This window comes from Schizosaccharomyces pombe (assembly GCF_000002945.2).
Source record: "Schizosaccharomyces pombe strain 972h- genome assembly, chromosome: I".
NCBI lineage: Eukaryota > Fungi > Ascomycota > Schizosaccharomycetes > Schizosaccharomycetales > Schizosaccharomycetaceae > Schizosaccharomyces > Schizosaccharomyces pombe.
In genome coordinates this window covers 755873-776146 of record NC_003424.3, presented here as the reverse complement: position 1 = coordinate 776146, position 20274 = coordinate 755873, and the positions used below count along the sequence as shown (strand labels likewise).

General features: G+C 35.5%; 6 protein-coding genes and 13 long non-coding RNA genes across 19 annotated transcripts; 9 read left to right on the top strand and 10 right to left on the bottom strand.

Moving 5' to 3' along the window:
• Positions 1–48: 48 nt before the first annotated feature.
• Positions 49–3036, bottom strand: SPOM_SPNCRNA.2337. Its single transcript, NR_191705.1, has one exon. It is a non-coding gene; the product is annotated as a non-coding RNA (long non-coding RNA).
• On the top strand, positions 260–2147 carry trm2 (tRNA (uracil(54)-C(5))-methyltransferase; the record flags this gene model as incomplete). The annotated part of the gene is made up of 5 exons (NM_001018465.3): positions 260–506; positions 634–733; positions 857–1694; positions 1744–1992; positions 2124–2147. The coding sequence occupies exons 1-5, from the start codon at positions 284–286 to the stop codon at positions 2145–2147; spliced, it is 1434 nt and encodes a 477-aa protein (NP_593067.2). The 5' UTR covers positions 260–283.
• Positions 2200–3497, top strand: trm12 (tRNA 4-demethylwyosine alpha-amino-alpha-carboxypropyltransferase Trm12). The gene has a single exon (NM_001018464.3). It carries the CDS (start codon positions 2218–2220, stop codon positions 3472–3474), a length of 1257 nt encoding a protein of 418 aa, NP_593066.1. The 5' UTR covers positions 2200–2217; the 3' UTR covers positions 3475–3497.
• Positions 3074–3409, bottom strand: SPOM_SPNCRNA.2336. The gene has a single exon (NR_191704.1). It is a non-coding gene; the product is annotated as a non-coding RNA (long non-coding RNA).
• ppk14 (serine/threonine protein kinase Ppk14) lies at positions 3481–5607 on the bottom strand. Its single transcript, NM_001018463.3, has one exon. The coding sequence runs from the start codon at positions 5522–5524 to the stop codon at positions 3824–3826; it is 1701 nt and encodes a 566-aa protein (NP_593065.1). The 5' UTR covers positions 5525–5607; the 3' UTR covers positions 3481–3823.
• On the top strand, positions 4542–6317 carry SPOM_SPNCRNA.2335. The gene has a single exon (NR_191703.1). It is a non-coding gene; the product is annotated as a non-coding RNA (long non-coding RNA).
• SPOM_SPAC4G8.04 (GTPase-activating protein) lies at positions 5901–8685 on the bottom strand. The gene is made up of 2 exons (NM_001018462.3): positions 6399–8685; positions 5901–6335 (listed from the first exon to the last, which is right to left on the bottom strand). The coding sequence occupies exons 1-2, from the start codon at positions 8436–8438 to the stop codon at positions 6057–6059; spliced, it is 2319 nt and encodes a 772-aa protein (NP_593064.1). The 5' UTR covers positions 8439–8685; the 3' UTR covers positions 5901–6056.
• Positions 7419–8547, top strand: SPOM_SPNCRNA.2334. The gene has a single exon (NR_191702.1). It is a non-coding gene; the product is annotated as a non-coding RNA (long non-coding RNA).
• On the bottom strand, positions 8644–10621 carry SPOM_SPNCRNA.680. Its single transcript, NR_151047.1, has one exon. It is a non-coding gene; the product is annotated as a non-coding RNA, possible alternative UTR (long non-coding RNA).
• SPOM_SPNCRNA.2333 lies at positions 8900–9492 on the top strand. The gene has a single exon (NR_191701.1). It is a non-coding gene; the product is annotated as a non-coding RNA (long non-coding RNA).
• SPOM_SPNCRNA.2332 lies at positions 9709–10724 on the top strand. The gene has a single exon (NR_191700.1). It is a non-coding gene; the product is annotated as a non-coding RNA (long non-coding RNA).
• Positions 10725–11336: 612 nt separating this feature from the next.
• On the bottom strand, positions 11337–13427 carry SPOM_SPNCRNA.679. Its single transcript, NR_151045.1, has one exon. It is a non-coding gene; the product is annotated as a non-coding RNA (long non-coding RNA).
• Positions 13428–14174: 747 nt separating this feature from the next.
• Positions 14175–18232, top strand: puf5 (pumilio family RNA-binding protein Puf5). The gene has a single exon (NM_001018460.3). It carries the CDS (start codon positions 15597–15599, stop codon positions 17937–17939), a length of 2343 nt encoding a protein of 780 aa, NP_593062.1. The 5' UTR covers positions 14175–15596; the 3' UTR covers positions 17940–18232.
• A 232-nt stretch (positions 18233–18464) lies between these two features.
• Positions 18465–18763, top strand: SPOM_SPNCRNA.2331. Its single transcript, NR_191699.1, has one exon. It is a non-coding gene; the product is annotated as a non-coding RNA (long non-coding RNA).
• SPOM_SPNCRNA.2330 lies at positions 18624–18900 on the bottom strand. Its single transcript, NR_191698.1, has one exon. It is a non-coding gene; the product is annotated as a non-coding RNA (long non-coding RNA).
• A 137-nt stretch (positions 18901–19037) lies between these two features.
• sss1 (translocon gamma subunit Sss1) lies at positions 19038–19668 on the top strand. Its single transcript, NM_001018459.3, has 3 exons — positions 19038–19158; positions 19266–19368; positions 19537–19668. Exons 1-3 carry the CDS (start codon positions 19062–19064, stop codon positions 19547–19549), a joined length of 213 nt encoding a protein of 70 aa, NP_593061.1. The 5' UTR covers positions 19038–19061; the 3' UTR covers positions 19550–19668.
• SPOM_SPNCRNA.2329 lies at positions 19086–19371 on the bottom strand. The gene has a single exon (NR_191697.1). It is a non-coding gene; the product is annotated as a non-coding RNA (long non-coding RNA).
• Positions 19539–19816, bottom strand: SPOM_SPNCRNA.2328. The gene has a single exon (NR_191696.1). It is a non-coding gene; the product is annotated as a non-coding RNA (long non-coding RNA).
• A 13-nt stretch (positions 19817–19829) lies between these two features.
• Positions 19830–20273, bottom strand: SPOM_SPNCRNA.2327. Its single transcript, NR_191695.1, has one exon. It is a non-coding gene; the product is annotated as a non-coding RNA (long non-coding RNA).
• Between the last annotated feature and the right edge of the window lies 1 nt (position 20274).

The window sequence follows — 20274 nt, the reverse complement described above, 5'->3', positions numbered from 1 at the left end:
CCTTTAATTAATTTATTACATTAATAGAGAATATTAATATTTAGGTCAAGTTCCTAACACTTCATTGCTGCAACTTTCCATAATGAAAACAACATACTAAAGTATATGTAACGCTGATGATTGGATGTTCCACATGTATCCATATTGTTTGAAATATTTAACAAATGGTTTACGTTCAAAGCAAATGATTAATTTTCTGTGTATACAAAACATACTCAGTGCGAGGACTCTGAAAATTTGTCGTTTTCGTTTTCTTCCTACGCCATCTCACCCTACTCATAAAATGGCCCAAGAAACAAGAGCTATTTCCTCTATATCGGAAGCTGCTAATAAGAGAGCTCGTAAACTTTCAAAAAGGCGCGCTAAAAAGCCAGTCGAAGAGGGAAGTTCCGGTCATGTCTTGCTGTTAGAAATTGAAAATTTGATTGAGAAACCCGTTTTGGCAAATGTGCCTTTTGAGCGCTTTCAAGAAATAGAGGTCAAAATTAGTTATTTGAGCTCGTCTGGTAAGTTCTTAATCCCGTATTCTTGATGGCGAGCTTCGTTTTTTTATGTGAGCTTCATATCAGTCGTATTTGAAAAATCCTTTTAATGTTCTAAATAAATTTAAAAATAACTAACCAACTATTACAGGTGATGGAATTGGCCTTGTTTGCAATGATCAATATGCAGTAGTAGTACCCTTTACACTTCCAGGTGATATCGTGAAAGCCAAATTGCATTTTCTAGCTGAGTAAGTAAATTTAAAGAATTTTAAACATGCCCAGCTTTTGAACACATACTTTGAATCTAATTCATCTTCCTGAGCATGGAAAAAAAATTCAAGTGTTCCGTTAAACCTTTATTAACCGATTAGCACTTATGCACTGGCTGATTTTTTAGAAGTAATTTCCCCGTCTGAAGATAGGGATGACACCCTTATAAAGTGCCCGTACTTTGCAAAATGCGGAGGTTGTCAGTATCAAATGCTATCCTATGATAAACAGTTACTTCAAAAAAAAAGAGTAGTTGAGAAAGCTTTTCAGTACTACTCTAAACTCGACTCTTCTTTACTTCCTGCTATAAAAGACACTGTTGGAAGCCCTCTTCAGTATAATTATCGTACAAAAATAACACCACATTTCGATGTACCGAAAGGTGGTACTAAAGGACCATTAATTATTGGCTTCCAAGAAAAAGGAAGAAGACGAGTAATGGACATAGAAGAATGTCCAATTGCTACAAAAACCATCAATGAAGAATATCCGAAAATTATTGAAGATGTTCAAAGTCGTGCTAATACGTTTAAGCGAGGAGCTACTATTCTAATGAGAGATTCCGCAACAGAGGACGGCAAGCATTGTGTTATTACGGACCATAAGATGATTGTTAGGGAGCAATTTGGTGATCTAAGTTTTACATTTCCAGCAGGCGCCTTTTTTCAGAACAATAATTCTATATTGGAAAAGTTCACCAGCTATGTTCGTGAACAATTGCTTAACCCATTTGGACGAAAAGAACATCAAAGGCCCAAATACTTTGTGGATGCTTATTGCGGTTCTGGACTATTTAGTGTGGCATGTTCAAAGGGCTTTCTTTCTGTAATTGGCGTGGAGATTTCAGCAGATAGCGTTCGTTATGCTGAAGAAAATGCCAAGAGAAATAATGTTTCGAATGCGACATTTATAGTCGGACAAGCAGAAAAAATATTTTCGGTAAGGAATAAGTGTATTTTAGAGGCTTGAAACTGACACATTAAAATAGAGCATTGAAACACCTCCTAATGAAACTGCTATGGTAATTGATCCTCCCAGAAAAGGATGTGACCAATCCTTTTTGAATCAACTTTTGGAATATAGTCCATATCGAATTGTATATATCTCTTGCAATGTACATACACAAGCTCGTGACGTTGGCTTTTTGCTGAGTCAAGAAAAAGGACGGTCTTACAAAATAGACGAAATTCGCGGATTTGATCTATTTCCTCAATCTCATCACGTCGAAAGTATATTGGTAAGTCTCTACTTATTTTAAGGTTATATTGATTGAATTTTTTGTGGTCATAAAATCTTATAATAACTTTTAATTTCATGACTTTAAATCGTCATTTTTAAATATTTGAAGCTATTTTTCTAACATTTTAGACATTGACAAAGGTTGTATCTTGAAGTTAAGAATTTCTCGCAAAGTTTATAATTGTCGTGTACTATTCCTAACCTCATTTCTTCCAACTTATTCATGATTTCTTTTCTAGTACAAAAGTCTGAAGCAAAGTACTGGAAGGATGTTGTTCAAAATAAAAATAAGTTTCTTAAAAATATTGGGATCATTTCGGGACCTAAATTAGTTGACACCTACAGCAATCAATTTGAAGCAGATTTTCTCAAAAAGTGCGTTCTTATTCCAACTTCTTATAACAAAGAAGACCTTCCTAAAGATATATTAGATTGCCCAAGAATTTATTTAATCGAAGAGGAGGTAAAATCTGTTCAAACAGATGAAAAATTGCAGATTAAAGTTCTTCGCTATGTATCTCAAATCCTTCACACAACTGTGAGTGAAGAACAATATCCCGTTCCATCTAGGTTTGTCATTTATCCTCCGTTAGCTCTATTATCTTTAAACAGTTTTGGCACTAAAGAATGGCATCTTTTTTTTCAGTCTTATGCAAACGTCGATGTCAAAGCTGGTTTATTTGATATTTTTGCTAGAGAATGGAACGTATCACATATTGCTATTAATGAACCTATTCCTGTGGGGGATGTAATGAGAAGACCATTGTCATTGAAACCGCTATACGGTGACTTTGGAGTGCTAATTGATGGCAACCCCTCTGAACAGGATTTTCAAAAAGCATTTTGGGTAAGTTGTCGTCAAAACGGTATTTATCAGACATGGGCTCCTCTTTATACGATGTTCTCTCGTGGTAATTCGATTGAAAAGGCCAGAGTACTTAATTTTAGTTACATTAAAGACGAAATTATTGCAGATCTTTACGCTGGTATAGGGTACTTTACATTTTCTTACGTTAAAGCGGGAGCTTCAACAGTTTTTTGCTGGGAAATTAATCCATGGAGTGTTGAAGCGTTAAGGAGAGCTGCTTTGAAAAATGGCTGGTCTATTTATGTAGTTCGAAATGGAGAAAACTATGAATTTAAAGTAGGAACTCATCGTATTGTAGTTTTTTTGGAAAGCAACGTTTATGCAGCTGAAAGGTTCTCCAAAATGAATATTTCTGCTCGACATATAAATTTGGGAATGCTCCCCTCTAGTGAAAAATCCTGGTCAACCGCTACTTCAATTTTAAAGCGAGAATCACATTCCTTTATACATGTTCATGAGAACGTAAAAGATGAAGATATCGAAACATACTCTTCTGAAGTGAATTCATGTTTTTCAAAAATGTTGGCTAAAAATACAGTTTGTGTTACAAATTGTGTCAAATCATTTTCACCACGAGTGTCACATATCGTTTACGATATAGAGACGGTTTAGTTAATGGTAATTTTGTTAAGGTGGTTTTTGGTTATTTTACAAAATATGTTATTAGAATGGTATATGTTATATTCTGTCTAGAAGTTTATTTAACTTCCTATTGAAAATAGAGAAAGCATGTCTGAATCTGGTAAAAGTAAGGTAGAAAAAAGAAAGACTTTGTGGTGAAAAGGAGAATCTAGTTAAGCGAAATATTTTGTGCCTCAACAACGTATCAATATATGCAATGAATGAAGTCAGCAAATGCTCTTTTAATAATGGATTGATTAAACAAAAAGATGAGAAAAATATCATAGACGTGCGAAAAATTACCATCAATATGCAAGTTACAGGAAGAAAAGAAAATGACCTAATCCCACTCATGATGCACAGTAACTGAATTAAACGATTCGAAGGGATCATCTCCATGATCTGCACCCGATAAATTAGATAGGGGAACTTCAACTGTTTGTGTGTTTTGGGGAGAATGAGTAATATCCAAACTTTTACTTTCCTTTAGATGGGAAATATTAGGATTGCCTTTTTCATCAATAGGGGCAAGCTTTGGAATAATCGGAGGCTCAGTGTGCCTTAATAGAGCCCATTGGACATTTTTAAAAAAAGGATGAAGCTTCACGTCTGCAGCACCAGCCTGTGACCCAAGGCGATCATTTTCATCTTTCACTAATAATTTTCTAATCAAATTCTTGCAAAGGCTGGAAATTGAAGGAGCATCCGCATATTCAGGGAATATAACATCCTTGTGTAAAATATTCGAAAAAGTCATGTTTCTATTTTTACCTTTGAAAGGAGTCGTGGCATATAGCATTTCATAAAATAAAATACCCAAAGTCCACCAGTCAACAGCGCTTGTATGACCACAACCCTTGATAACTTCTGGAGCAATATACTCTTCTGTGCCGACAAATGAATTTGTGCGAAAATCTGCGATACATGATTTTGTATCCAATGCGTAAGCATTTTGAGCGGATGGTGCATTCCTGGCCTGAATTACCGTTGGTGCACCGGCAGAGTTTGATTGTTTAGATAAATCAAAATCAGAAAGCATAATATGTCCTGACTCATGCAACAAAATATTTTCAGGCTTCAAATCTCTATAAATAAATCCCATCAAGTGGAGGTATTCTAATGCAGCGGTAACTTCTGCAATGTAAAATTTGGCCTCGTTTTCTGATAAACAACGGCCAGGACGTCGTTGCAAAGCTCGAAAAAACTCACCTCCCATACAATACTCCATACATAAATAAAGGTATTCATCAGATTGAAAAGAATGATAAAGTGTAACAATGAATGGGTGGTTACTTGTCGCAAGAATGTGCTGTTCTGCAAAAGCTCGTTTGCTTTTGTTGCGTTTAATCATTTCTTGCTTACTCAAAACTTTCATGGCATAAAATTTGCCAGACTTTTTTTCTCTAACAAGATAAACTCGACCGACATCTCCCTTGCCAAGTAGAAAAACCTTTTCAAAGCTAGATGGACCAACCTCAACATCACATATCTTGATAGAGTTGGAAGAATATGTTCTCGCTCTCGTTGCAACAGTTTTCTTAATATGAGCCAATTCTTTTTCCTTCCCATGAGGACTGAAAATATCTTTTAACTTTTCTCGCTGAACTGAGGTATCAGCACCATTACTACGAGAAACATTTCGCGACTTGGGAACATCTTTCTTCTTCCTCCCACTTTTAAAAAACGATTTTTTTATTACGGAAATTGAATCAGTACCACTCCCGTCACCACCTTCTGCGGAACTACCAGTGCCATCAATTTTGCGATCAGACTCTTCCTCGGTCTGCGACTCAGGTGCACCAGAAGGTGATTGATTTGCAGCATCGCTATCTTCCGACGTCAATTCTTTTTCCTTCTTTCGAGAAAAAGCAAACTTTCTGCTATCCTTAAAATGCAGCCTTATGAAGGCTCGAAACTTGGATGGCTTGGCAGTGCCGGAATGTTTCCAGTGTCCTGTGTCATCTTTCTTAGCTTCTTCTAGGTGATCTTCAACATTGATCCTTCCTTCCTCAGAGCTCTCACCATCATGAAGTTCATTCATTTGCTTTTGAAAGTGCTACGAGTCGGTCGCAATACAATTCAATTCCACTGATATTTTTGTGTATGGCGGAAAGTACACCGGATGACATTACTGAGACACTGACACTTATGATATACTAGAAATATAACCGACTGCGTTATCGATCGTTGTACCTCACAAACCGTAAGAGCAATGTTTATATAGCATACAGGAAAATATATGAAGAGCAAGAATCTGTCTATGTTTATTAAACCAAACAAATCAAAAACTATAAGTGAAAGTTATGCATGGATTGCCTAGCTTCATACAAGAGTTTTCAAAAAAGATTTTACATTCTATACTTCCAAATTATAATGAAATGGACTCCTGAAACAGCATTAAAATAACCCAGTCATAGTATACAGTGATGGAAAACATTAAAAAATTATATTCATGAGTAACCCAACATAAAAATGAATAAGATGCCCATGAGGCAACAAAAAGCTTTTTTATTTATTAAAGATCATAACTTACCAACGATCACGAATCAAACCAGTAAAACAAAACAAAGAACTCAATAATTGACCGCTAAGTTTAACGAAGAAATAGCCAAGTTACGTTTCCGTTCAATACTCTTTTCCGTAACAAGTTTGGACCACCGATCAGCAGCCTCTTTAATAAACGAATCGGGTTGAAAAGAGTATTGAACCAAATCACTCAAAAATGAGTAGATGGCAGAAGAGGAATTGCATGCTAAAATTTGTTGCTTTAAAGATTTTAGAATCGTAAGTGCAACTCTAAATAAGCATACATAACCATCACAAAACAACATGTCAAATATTCTAAAAGATATCTAAAAAAAAGTAGTTAGTAAACAATTCATACTTTAATAATCTTTCAAAACCACTTATCGTACATTCGTAGGGAGTGTATCAGTATATACACTTAAAAACCAATGAAATGAAATGGCGTCCAAATCAACCCCAAGTAATTCTAAATGGGAATAGATTTCCGGTAATGACTCTTTCACAAAGCTTTTCAAAACCAGCTGATCAGCTCGCGAAGTCATCAGGTCAGGAGTAAAGTATTTCGGAGGTAAAACGTTTTCAATTATGCTCATTAGCATATAAAACGCGTCTTCTTCTGAAGCATATAATAAAAGAAGAAAGGCACCAATAACATTCATTCCTTGACAATAGCCTATGTGTGGATTGTGGCGGCTATAAGCAACTAAAATTCGTCGTAATTTCGGGATTCCAGGTCCTTTTCCTCCAAAAAATACATTTTTAGCCATAGTCCTGTTAATATCCATATCGATTTGCGCAACACTCGCTGATTCAACCTCATCAGTACGTGATAATAGTTCTTCATAATAGCCAGGTGAATGTAATTGATAAGCGCCTGAGCACTCTAACCAAACTTTAGCTTTATAGCACAAAGGAACACCATTTTTCACAAGTTCACGAAATTTATGCCATCTTTTTTTACCATGACGCCCTTTAACACCTATGCTAGATATTCCTAGTAAACCAATTGTATCCTCATCGGTAATTTTATATTTTTTGTACAAGCGTTGAAAAAACAAGCTCCAGTTTTTTTGTCGGGTACTTTCTTTCATATCCAATAAAATATCTTTTTTATTTAGCAACAATGGAGAATCGTTGAGCCCATCTAACTCGTTGCCAAAAAAATCATCAACCAAGCCATAATTGCTTTCATAGAACGACAGAGTCTGTTTCTGATTTAATTTTATGTCCTCCGGACATAAAGGGGTGTCGTGACTTGGTCGTTTTTGTAAAAAACCAAATTGATCGAGAATTTCCTTGGAATTATTATCTAAATAATCTTTCCAATCATTTCGCATTGAGGGCGGCTGGGTTTCCTTAGGAATCATATTTCCCAACTCCACAGAACCAATTGAAGGCATCGAAGGTGCTGTTGATGAAAGAGAAAGAGGCTTGTTATTTAAATTTGAGGTGCTCAATAGCTTGCTAAGAGACGATCGAAGGTTTTTATTGCTAGAGGAATTTTTTGTTGAAACGGAATAGGTCTCAACTTCTGGTTCAGATGTTGCGGATACAAATGTCGAAGATACAGAAGGAGTAGAACATCTAGGAGAACTTCTAAAAAATTTAGAGGAGCTTAAAAGAGAAGGATCATGATCTCGTAATGATGAAGTTGAATCATGCAGATTTTCTCTCGTATGCTGCAGAGATGAAGAAGATGTCCATGAGTAGAATTTTTTTAAAGAGCTAGTGAGTTTAAGGGATGAAGCTTTTTGTTTAGACGACGCAATATACGAAGCTGAATTTGGATCCGAGGGCAAGTCAGATGAGGAAGAAGAAGACACGGCATGATCTAAGGCAGGTAACTTTAATAGGGGAACTAAAGATGACGGCGATAAACGATCTGAAGGAGTAAATGGTTCATTGATAGCAGAGTCAATTCTTGCATACAAATGAGGCTTTTCGCCCGTAAGACTGGAGGGGTTTTCAGGAATAGAAGGTTCTTGGGATGAAGGGAAGAAGGAAGCGGAATGGCGTTGAGATAATTTTGTATTAGCTAATACAGGATCCAAACCATGCTCACGTAAAAGTTCACGAAAGACGTACTCTCTGGATTCGAAATGAAACTTTAGATCAGAGATAAACGAATCACGTTCAGCGACATCTTTAGCCAATTGGCGCAATAAGTTTACTGCACCATGTTTTTCTATTAGTCTTTCAATTGAAGCGTCAGGTACAAGATGTAAACTACCAGGGATGGAATGAAGAGATTCTTGATTACATTCCACAAACAAGGGAGCCGAAGATTTACTATTTTCCAAAAGATCGCAAGGGGTTATGTCTACTTTAGATGGCATTGAGTCTATCCCTGTAGCGACACTTCCACTAGCAATGGGCTTCGTGGGAGCGGAAGAAAGGTAAACTGAAGAGTCAGAAACAGATGGTTGCATTCCAAAACAAATGAATAAGGGGAAGAGAAGCAGAATCAAAATATAACCTTCCGAAATATAAGAACGGACGAATGGCTAAAATTCAACAAAACCAAGAAAATATGTAAAAGTGTAAACAATTACAATTATTACAGCAATTGCAACTCAAAAAAATGTATCACCAAGAACATTATTTCCACATTTAATGAATTGTGAAAAACCGCATCAAAAGTGAAAACAATGAGTGTCTTGAAAAGGTGAATAAGATAAAGAAAGAGAGCGGCTATGGCGAAAGAAGTAAACTGGATACAAGGTTACATGCCGATGAGATGTGTTACCTTTATGGATTACACAACAGTTTCCGTAAACAAACTAATTAACAGAGGCTCGATTTTTACGCGGAAATCCATTTAGTGTAAAGTGGCTATTCAGCATTACACTATTCGATCATAAATATATCAGTTTAAGCAGCAATGCATATATCATGGTTGCTCACTTGCCCTAAGCTCACGTTAATCACTTTGTAAACAGACGGGGTTAGGATAAACTATCGTTTCACTATCAATTGTCGTTGAGCAAACACCGAAACCTCTATATTACTGGGGGGTACTTCAATGTTTTTGCGAGAATATTAGCTTGAGATATGGGTGAATCATTTTCAGAAATGAGACTTTTTGTACTGCTAAGTATCATTGATACATTGTAGAGATGTTAAACAAATGGAATATAATATAATGCAATACGACCTCGGCAAACTGCGTCGTTTTCTTAATGTTCTATAAAATCTTGTGCTGCTAAAATTCGTGATAGCCCATGGCAAAACAATAAACGCCATCAAAAGTGAGAAAGACAATAGGAGTAAATTCTTTGGAGAAAAAATAAAAGGGTTTGTGATGAATTATGAGATTTTCATTATGCAAGTATGTCAAGCATTTTTGGGCTTTTAAAATGTATCTAAATGAAGTTTAAAACGTTCGGATGGGATTTACTACCAACTAATCATAACTAGCACCTTTTGATTAAATCCCAAAGTAATGAAAGAAAGATAACACACATCTTTCATATGTTGACTAAGTTTGATAGATATAGTAAAATGATTTTAAACTCAATAAACACAATTTAGACAACAAAACAGTTAGTTATGTAGTTTTGTATATAACTGTTACTCGAAAATGTAAACAACAAGGTTGCTTACAGTTGAGGAAAGTAGTTCAATCAAAACGGAGTTATTTTTTTTCTTTTGATTGAAAAAGCACGGATTTTAGTTGATGGTTATAAAACGGAAGAGATACAAGGAATATCCACCCAAGTCTACACTTTTGAACTAGTCATGTTCAGCGATGCCGAACACTAGATATCTAACTGTTTTGTTCCGATCATGGAATGACATGTTGACTAGATCGTCGGTGCTGGTATTAGACTGCGACCATTACACAAAAGTTGATAAACAAGTAAAGAAGAAAGAATTGCTATCTATGTATAAGTCATCAATCATTAGGTAATAGATGAAAAAGTAAATGAAATAAAAGAAAATAATAATAACAATAAAATAGAGGGGAGGAAAGATGCCGGCTATCTGCTAGTTTTCGATTTCATGCCGACTTTGAAGCGATGGGGAAACCATTCCCTTAGCAATTGAGGACTATTTACATTTCAAAAGCTCGATAAATGAATTCATTTGATAAATTTTACAAGGTGATGATGTTTGACATTTTCGATTAGGAGTGCATTGTTAATTGCCGAACAGGGGGATTTTTTTGTAAACAGGATCCGCCCATAAGATTAAGGCTTCCTCTTTTCCGAACGGAAGGGAAGTTTGAAGCAAACCTTGATCCAATATAGCTTATCAATATTAAACAAAGATTAGCTCCATGTGCCTATGTTTAACGGCTAGCTAGTATTGACCGATTTTAAGAGTAGTTTAAGGCAAATAGTGTAGGCGTCATTCGGGCACGTTTCAGTGATAAAAGCTAGCTAAAGCGGCATGGAAAAGTGTATTTCAAGTTTGAATCACCTAAAAAAGCGGTTATGGATTCATGAAGATTTGGATAATTATGGGGAGAGGCAAACACGGTTAGTAGGTTATAGTAACAAGATTGACAAAAAGGTAGCATATGCAAGGTTTATTGCTTAAATACCGTTAAGAAACCAAAAATCGAATGATGGTCCCAACATTGCGATTTAAGAGGAAAATGGAGTCAATTCATTGAACAGTCTAGTACTTTTTAAAAAAAAAAAAAAAAAAAAAAAAATTTGAAATAAAAATAAAAATAAATATATGAATGAATTAAATGAATAAAAGGAGAGAAAGAAATATAAAAAGAAAACAACTAATTTAAAGAAAAAAAAGTAAATTGAATAGAAAAAACTTGCTTGTGCTGAAATTTTATTTATTTATTTATTTATTTACTTGTTTCACGAATTGAATTGTAGTTTTCAACAATTGATACAACATATATTCTTACTAAGCGTTGCATGATGAAAACGTATATAATTTTTTTGGCAGACTAGAGCAATGCTTGAATTTTTTATTTTTTTAAATTTAATTTATTTATTTTTTTTCGACAGTACGAACTAAAAGTGGCTCGACTGTAGTATTTAGTAGAATAAAAATCAATTGTTAATATTTCACAGCGTTTTAATTTAAAATTTTTAAAATTATTGAAATTTCTAGCGAACAACAAACATTTACTCGTTTCGAACGAAAGTTCCCAACACCACATGTTTTTTTACAGTACCGCAATTACTGGTTTAGTCGAACTAGTCAAAAAAGAAAAAAAAAAGGAGAAAAGCCGAAATAAAATCAAACCTTCGAATTAGTCAAAATTTCTCTTGTAAGCAATATTTCCAAAAATAGCCATTTACATTTCTTAAACAGCTACGGCTGCAGCCACCCTATACAAAAGCAGTTTGTTATTTATCAGATAGCTTGGATAGATATGAAAACAGTATAATATAAATTTAATTAATTAAATATAAAGGCAATTCCTAAGAAGATTTATAAAGGACAAACATCCTAGATAAAGCGATACTCAATGAGTGATAGAAGTGAATTACAAAGCAGCGATTCCTATCACATCTTGTCTTATGAAATAATAAATTAGACATTTTTTTTAAACGTTTTAAATATCATCGGCGTTCATAATTAAAAATTTGGTTTAATTATTATAGCGCTCCTGTTGTATTAGTTTGATTTCTCCTTTTAGGTGTCTTTTCTGGATGATTAGCTTCTTTCAGCCTCTATGTGCTCCAATTTAATCTTTATCTTGGACACACACACACCTCGTTTGGATTGCAACGGTAAACTACGTAATGCGGATCCATTTTTTGCGGTAGTAGGAAAGGAGTGATTGCTAATGGGATTCATGCAATAGTAAAGCAAGACAACATCAACAGGAAGAAATATGGATTGTGAGGAAAACACAAAGCAAGAGAGAGGCAAGTTAACGGTGTCCTTTTCGTAGCACAATATTATAAGCCCCACTAGATGTTTTCAAGCTTAAATTTACCATCGAGAAGATCCGCGCATATCTTGACCCGTAAAATGATATGATGCTGTCGATCCATCTCCCGAACCTGGTGAACCAGATGAGTTTTGAGAAAAGTCACATTCATGATAAGATTGCACAGGTTACCCATCAACCCTGAAAAGGCTGATATCTCTCGTTAATGTCGTTTGTTTTCGAAACCACATCATATTACTATTTTTAGATTACGACGACATCAAAACACTGCTTCGGCTCGGTATCTGTAAAGGTTTTTTTCCTCCGCATCGCATCCGGTTACCATCTAAGCCAGACAAGGCAGGCAGCAGACAGGCAGATAGCTAAGGTAAGTTAGTTAGTTGCTAGTGTGGGTTGTGTGGGCGGTTTTGCAAAAAAGATGTGACATTGAGACATTGTAAAATGTCGCATAAAGCACACTTGTTGGAATTTAATGGGTGCAGAAGTATGCTGTAATAAATTAAGGATTCGTCAAATGAGAAAAAAATGCAATGTATAACTTTTGTTTTTACTTTCTTGGATGAATTCGTTGGAAAAAAGAAAAAAAAAATGGAATTAGTCACTTTACAATTGTAATTTAAACAAACCTTCCATATCTGCGTCCAGTGTCCAGTGCCAATGTCCAGTGTATAGCGTCCTGCATCTACTGGTTTCATGGTAGATTAGCGGTATCAAAACAGGATTTCCGGCAAAAAGCCTTGTCATCCTAGTTCGTCCAATCTACGTCACTGCGCACATTTGTTTTGGAGCAATAAAAAAGAAAAAGAAAAGAAATATATTTAAGAAATTCACAGAAAGGTATGGTGGTTGGAAACGATCTTCCTCTTTCATCAATTCCCCTTACAATGTAACGTCCCTTCATACCGCTTCCGATGATGATGATGATGACCTTTTCAAAAATCTCTCTACCCCCCTTCCCCGGCTCTTTCTTCCCTTAGCCAGCTAGCTAGTCGATCTTGGACATTGCAATAGGCGCGTATCTCAAATGACCCACTCTCTTCCTTTCCTTTGACCCATTTCTCCCTTTTCTATTATGTCAACATGACGTACGCCTCAGCGCGGAGACTTATCAAGCGAAAAGGTGCAACAGTGGCATGTCCAATCATCGGTGACTGAATTTCCAATCTATGCAAACCGAAATTCGCTTACGGGATCATAAGGCGAGGGACTGTCGTAATCAGGCGTAGATGCGATTGACGAAGCTTTCGGCGATGAAAGGGGTTCCTTTGCAGTGAATGGTTGGGCTACTTTAAAAGAGTGCGATCTTTGTGGGTGAAATGAATAATGGGTTAGATGTAGCTGGTTCCGAGATGACCAGTGTTTTCGAGATGACCAGGGTTTTTGAGGGTAGGTTGCGTTATTGGAGAGGTGGAACAAAAGGTGTTGGAAAAAATTGCGGAAGGCAAGGAAAGTTTCGAAGTCCGTTTTGAAGTAAATTGAAAAATTCAATTGGGTTGGAGTTGATTTGATTTGATTGGGATTGCTTTGATTGGGATTGCTTTGATTGGGATTGCTTTGATTGGGATTGCTTTGATTGGGATTGCTTTGATTTGATTTGATTTGGCTTGCGTTGATTTGCTTTAAAATTAAATTAAATTAAATTAAATTGAATCGAATCGAATCGAATCAATTTTTTATTTCCATTCCGTTCGATTCCATTGTCTTCCTTTCATTCCATTTTGCTGTCTTTTACATTCTTTCTTTTAGCTCAAGCCAAAGTGTTTGTTTAGTATGCTTATATATATGTACCATGTTGATGCTCATCCCTCCACCCATTCATTATTCAATCAATACAACCTTCGTTTCGCTTGCTCCTATCGATCCGATCCCTTAAGTTTTTTTTATTTTTTTCGTGTAATGAGATCGATGTAAGGGGGAGAAGCTTACTCACTTTGTTCCCCGCGTTTGCTCTCGTATTTCGTAAAAAACAAGTAGCATGCCTTGCCCTGCCCTGCCCCATATCATACCAATTGATTGTTTGATAGTCCTTTCAAAAAAAATGCACAAGTCGATTCTGTAAAATTGGTAACATTGGGATTTGCGTAGAGTGCACTTGCACTGCCTTAAGCCCCAGTTAGCTAGTTAATTTTTCATGCGTGAAAAATTTTGTCGCGATATTTTGATGAAGCGCTTCACCCCTGAATAGATTTGTCTATACTTTCTTTTTTTGGGGAGCCTTCCTTTTGACCGTATTTGCCCCCCTGACTTTTCCCTTTACTATACATAATATGCGAAGGAAACGCCAAAGGCGGTTAGAAGCTAGAACCTTGCTTTAATTAGCAACATATCCCTTCCACAGTCCCCCTCCAAATTTCTCGTGTCAGCCCGACTTTATTTTCATAGTTCTCTCTTCTACGTACATCACTTTTTCTTGGTTCATACAGCATTCCTCTTGGTCTCGTATAGTTAACGAAAACATACAAGTCTTTAGCTGGCTCCACCGTCCGTCAGCTAAGAATTCAATTCATTTTGTCTACTCGTATAACAGCTTGATTGATCTTCCACGGTGTTCAGCTATCTTGAGGCACAGAGATTGCATTTTGCTATTTAAGCAGCCTTGCCCTTGACTGCCGTTTTCCATAGCACTAATTGGGGTGGTTGTCGCATTGTTGGTTTGGAGTTTGGCTTTTGCTTATCAGTAAGGTAGTCTCAGATTTCCCCTTTTTACTTCGCAAGAATACGCGACTTAACCGCGTTTTCTGAAGTCGGAAACCCTTTTTCTTTTTTGCTTTTTACTTCGCTTTTTATTTGTTTTTCTTTTGTTCTAAATTTTTCGTTTAAATTCTGGTCTTTTTTTCCATCTCGGCTACCAGCTTTGTTGTTTGTTAGACGAGTAGACTATACTATCTTGTCGGCGTGTCGTCAAGATATTTGTTTGCATTTCTTTTCTTTGTAACTCCCCTGTTTTCATTTAGTTTTCCCCTACTTTATTTTTATTTTTTTATATTATTCTTGTTCTTTTTGTTTTCCATTTTTTTAAATTTTCGCTTCTCAACAATCACACCTCCCACATCGTCTAACTAGTTGGACTTTTTTCACAACAGACAAGTACAATTTCGTTTTTCAGCTATTGTATTGTTTACATTGCGTTTTTCCCATAGGCCAGCAATTCCCCTTTCATCTTCTTTGCTCTGCTTTGCCTCGCTTTTTTTCCAAATATACTTATATATATTTTCTTCTTGTTATTTTCTTTTTTGTTTGATCTTTCCGACGTTTCACACAATCCTGCATTTGTAGTCCCGCTCGATACAGACTCTCAAATTCTTTAATTGTGTCCATAACTTGATCTTTAATCCTACATAAGTTTTTTTTGGGGGTGGGATAGTGTTGGTATACAAAGGCTCTGCTATCTGTTGTCATTATCACAAATCTTGTTCTAAAATTTCATGTCATCCCATTTCCGGGCTCTTAATCATTTCGTAAGCATACTTTGCTCTACAATTCCTCAAGACTCTTTTACTTTCCGCATTTTTCGTCGCTTGGGATTGGTAAATCATTCTGGTTTTTTTTTACCGTAATTTTGTTTGCGAAATTATTTTCCTCCCTCTTGAGTCTTCAAACTCTGGAGGCTTCCTTTTTGGTTTTTTTTCCCGAAACCTGTCAAGTTTTCCTTACCTTTTTTTTGTTTGTTTTCGTGATTATTTTCATATATATATATATATATTTAAAATACACTATGGTCAATCGAGATGCTTATAATGAGCTCAACTTGAATAAGAAATCTCAAGAAACTAACAGAAAACCTTCTCCTTTATCTAGTTACACGTCTATTTCGCGCGAATTGGACTATGCCAATCAATCACCATTCTCCTCCAATTCGTTTTCTCCCACTGAATTGAAAGCCAGGACTTCTGCAACTTTTGATGTTCGCTCCGCATCTACATCTCCAATAAACGCTTCAGACTTTCATAAATATAGTCATGATCCCTTTCAACGACTGTTTAAAGCTAAAGGAAACGCTTCTTTCAGCAAAACCAAATCGTTTCCAAGCTCCGTGACATATAGTCCTTCAGAGGAAACGTTTCCCTTAACATCAGGAATGAATAAGAGTGTTCATGAATATCCATTCACATTATCAGAATCTGCTATTTCGTCTTCCCACAAGTCTTCAATTCCTGAACGTCGTAACTTTGATTCAAGCGTATCTGTTTCAAATCCATTGTTACACTGGAATAATGTTGATACGTTACTGCGCGATGGTTCATTAGAAAATGTAAACAATTCTCGACAAGATCAGTTTTTGCCTTACAAAACATTTTCTAGTACTATCAGTAATTCTGATTTCCTTCACAGAGAAAGTTCTTTTTCGTCATTAATTGATGAGGAATCCAAACTTGCGTCTCTGAGGAACTTAAATATAAATGACAGACCACCGTTACCCGTTTTAAAAAATTCCGAGAGAAACTTATTACATCGCCAACTTTTATCGAACCATCCATTTTTTTCACAAAATAACGTATCCCTTTCTACGAATTCGAAAAACTATTCCACTGACTTTACTAAAATCCAATCCGACTCATCCTTACTCCAAAATCGTCAACAAAACCATCGAATTGAGACTGATCAGCTTTCTCATTTCCCTGATCATTTAGATCCAAGTCGTATTCCTTCTCCTTATCAACCTAGTTCTCTTCAACCTTTAGAAAGTCGAAAGTTACATTCGAAAGTTGATGTGCATTCAAAGAAACTCAACGCTCTATCTCAGTTAAATCCAATTCTTCGCTCTGAAAACGTGCTCCAAAATGACAACCATCACTCTTCCTTATCAATGGATAACGATCCAACCAATGTATCAACGAAAAATCGTAATAATCAAACCGTTGGCGAGCATCCGTATGTAGATGACAATAAAAAGAAAAAAAAAGGACCTGCTAAGCCAAAAGAAAAAGCAACTTTGGGAAAAACTGTGAACAGTTTTTTTGGAAGTCACTCGACCTCAAATTATTCTAAAGTGCCATTGTCTGCCAAACTCACTGGTGAAAAAAGTGATGACCTGTCAAATTTATTGAAAAATAAAGGGAAGAAAAAGTCGCAGGATAATCAAATTCCTCATTTAGTTGGTTTTTTAGGGCACTTGAGCACCATTTGCAAAGACCAATATGGTTGTCGATACTTACAAAAGTTATTAGACGAAAATCCAAAAGTAAATGCCTCCCTTTTTTTCCCAGAAATCCGACAGTCGGTAGTGCAACTCATGATAGATCCATTTGGAAATTATATGTGTCAAAAGCTGTTTGTTTACGCTTCTAGGGAGCAAAAGCTTTCCATGTTAAATGGAATCGGCGAAGGCATTGTAGATATCTGCTCTAACTTATACGGAACGCGCTCCATGCAAAACATTATTGATAAATTAACTTCAAACGAGCAAATTTCTTTGCTCCTAAAAATCATTATACCATCGTTAACAACTTTAGCTTGCGACAATAACGGCACGCATGTGTTGCAAAAATGCATTGCGAAATTCCCTCCTGAAAAACTTGAACCACTGTTTTTGTCCATGGAAGAAAATTTAATTACTTTAGCTACAAACAGGCATGGCTGTTGTATTTTGCAAAGGTGCTTGGATCGCACTAACGGCGATATACAAGAACGTTTGGTGAATTCAATCATCAAAAGTTGTTTACTGCTGGTTCAGAATGCTTATGGTAATTATCTTGTACAGCATGTACTAGAGTTAAATATTCAACCTTACACAGAGCGAATCATTGAGAAATTTTTTGGTAACATTTGCAAGCTTTCTCTTCAAAAATTCAGCTCAAATGCTATCGAACAGTGTATACGGACAGCGTCTCCTTCCACTCGAGAGCAGATGTTACAGGAATTTTTGAGTTTCCCCAACATTGAGCAGCTGTTGGACGATTGTTATGCAAACTATGTTATGCAACGATTTCTCAATGTTGCTGATGAATCACAAAAATTTCTTATATTGCGTTCCATATCTCATGTGATTCCTAAAATTCAAAACACTCGACATGGGCGCCATATTCTTGCAAAGCTGACTTCCTCAACGTCCAGTTGATTTAGCATTATATGCTTTATGAAAATACAGAAGAAAAGTTTATATAATAAATCGGGAAATAAATGGAAGTCTCTATCTTTTTTTCCTCCCATTATACTTGTACATTTACAAACATCAAAATGGTTTGTTCAGCTAAATTTGATGCTGTGCTTTTAATGCGAAATGCTTATGAAAATAATTCCTATGTGTAATAGTGTTGTCAATTTTGTGGAAAAAAATTTTTATTATAAAGTTAGCTAAGCAATCGTCTTTCAATAAAATTGTTTAGGTGCACTTATCAGTGTATTATGTAGCTAGACAATTGTTTATCTCGCAAATAGCTAAAAAAGTAGTAACTTGTCAAATGTTATGTAATTTAATTATGTTAAGCGATGTTTTGAAGTTATTCCTGTTCTCTCGAAGTTGGTAAAAAGGTTTGATTAAATTGTATACACAGTAAGGAGCTAATAATTTCTCACTACAAGGTACTAAAAAACGACTTGTATTCAGTTTTATTCTTAATAAGGGTAAAATTTAATAGTTTAAAAACTGTTTGATAAACTATGATATCATTTGCCTATATTAAGAATTCACAAGACCTATAAATCTTTTTCACTTCAAATGCGATTTGATATTTAACCTACCAGTCTAAATACATATAGCTTTTATCCCAGTTTATAGACTCATGTTATTGACAATTCAATACTATTAAGCTACCATATCTATAGTAATAGGCACAATTTGCTGATTGCATTAACTACGCCTTTTTGAAAACATATAAATGCGACGTTAGACTGCTCTATGCTTTCCCTTTTAACCCAGTCTTTGTACAACACGTAGGTGATATACAAATGGCCAACAGACACGAGTTTGTTCTCATTCACAGTATTGCAATTGAACATAATACTCAATATTGATTAACTACTGGTGTAAACCAACTAATGTACCAGCGATGATATCTTACGAGTGCAATGTATAGCGTAATAGCAATTTACAAACAGCTTGGCAGTGGTTGTTGCTAATCATAATAAGGATAATGTTAAGTTGCGTAAATAGATTCAAACGTATTAGAACGTGAAGACTCCTGTGTAGGCAGACTACATCTTGAAACTTACAAACAACAGAACCCTGTTAATTAAAAAAATGGCTGACAACGCTGACGATCTTTTCCAAATCCCAAAGAACTTTTACAAAGAGGGTTCACATTTTATCAAGCGTTGCGTTAAGCCTGACCGCAAAGGTATCGTAGTTATAATGAATACTCAATGAAATTGAGAGTTTGCTATTATCTTCTCTTTCATACCCTAGCAAAATAATTATTCATACGAGCTATTACTAATAGAACAGAGTTCTTGAGCATTTCTAAGGCCGTTGCAACTGGTTTTGTTCTTATGGGTCTCATTGGTTATATCATCAAACTCATTCATATTCCCATTAACAAGGTCCTTGTGTAAGTAAAAAATAGATAAAGGAAACGAAATTCCTGGAAATAATAGTAATTCCTAAACGAATATTTTGTTTCCTTGGATTTTGTAGCACATAAACTCTGTTTTAGTCTGCTTATTTTTCTTTCAAATTTTTCTTCGATTGGCATCGTGATTATTAACATTAATATTAGTGGAGGTGCTTGAGAAGTGTGAGCAATTCTTGTTCAGAGCAGTTGAGCATTTTGAGAAAAGATGTTAAAGAATGCTGAGAAATTCTTATCATTTGCATTATAATTTCTCCAATAATATTCACTCCTGTTAAATATATCAAGTAGGTTGCATTCTGCGAATCTTTCGAGTAACTCAACTACAGTTGTTTAAGCCCAAAGATTAACACATTTGACATTAGAGAAAGTGTTTCAATTGCGTAGGTATAATTGATGAACTTATATTTCTGTCTTTTTGAAATCTACAGATACTTAAAATAGTAATTTCATATATAACTGTAAACTGCTAAACTAGTTTTCTTCTCGCCGATTAAATGTGTCGAGGCTGCTTATTCCATCTAATTAACATCTTACCATACACTCGATTTGAAAGGGTTCCTTTTATTATTGTTTATTCAGATGAAAATGGTTCATTCAGTTGATTATTTTATTGCTTTTGCTTCATTGCAACCACTTATAGCGGATTGCTTCGCATATCTATACCGCTCCTTACATGTGTTGTGATAGAGAGGTAAAGAATTTCAGACATCAATTGAAGCAACAAATTCCAATTTTAATACTTACATGATTTTGGCTTCAACTAGCTCGGGATGATATCCCATATTTTATGCCCGACACCGTTTGTCATCCGCTTAGTCGTGATACCCGTCTGCCACATAGCGAATGTCAAAGGATTATGCTACTTTACGTGAGAATGAAATA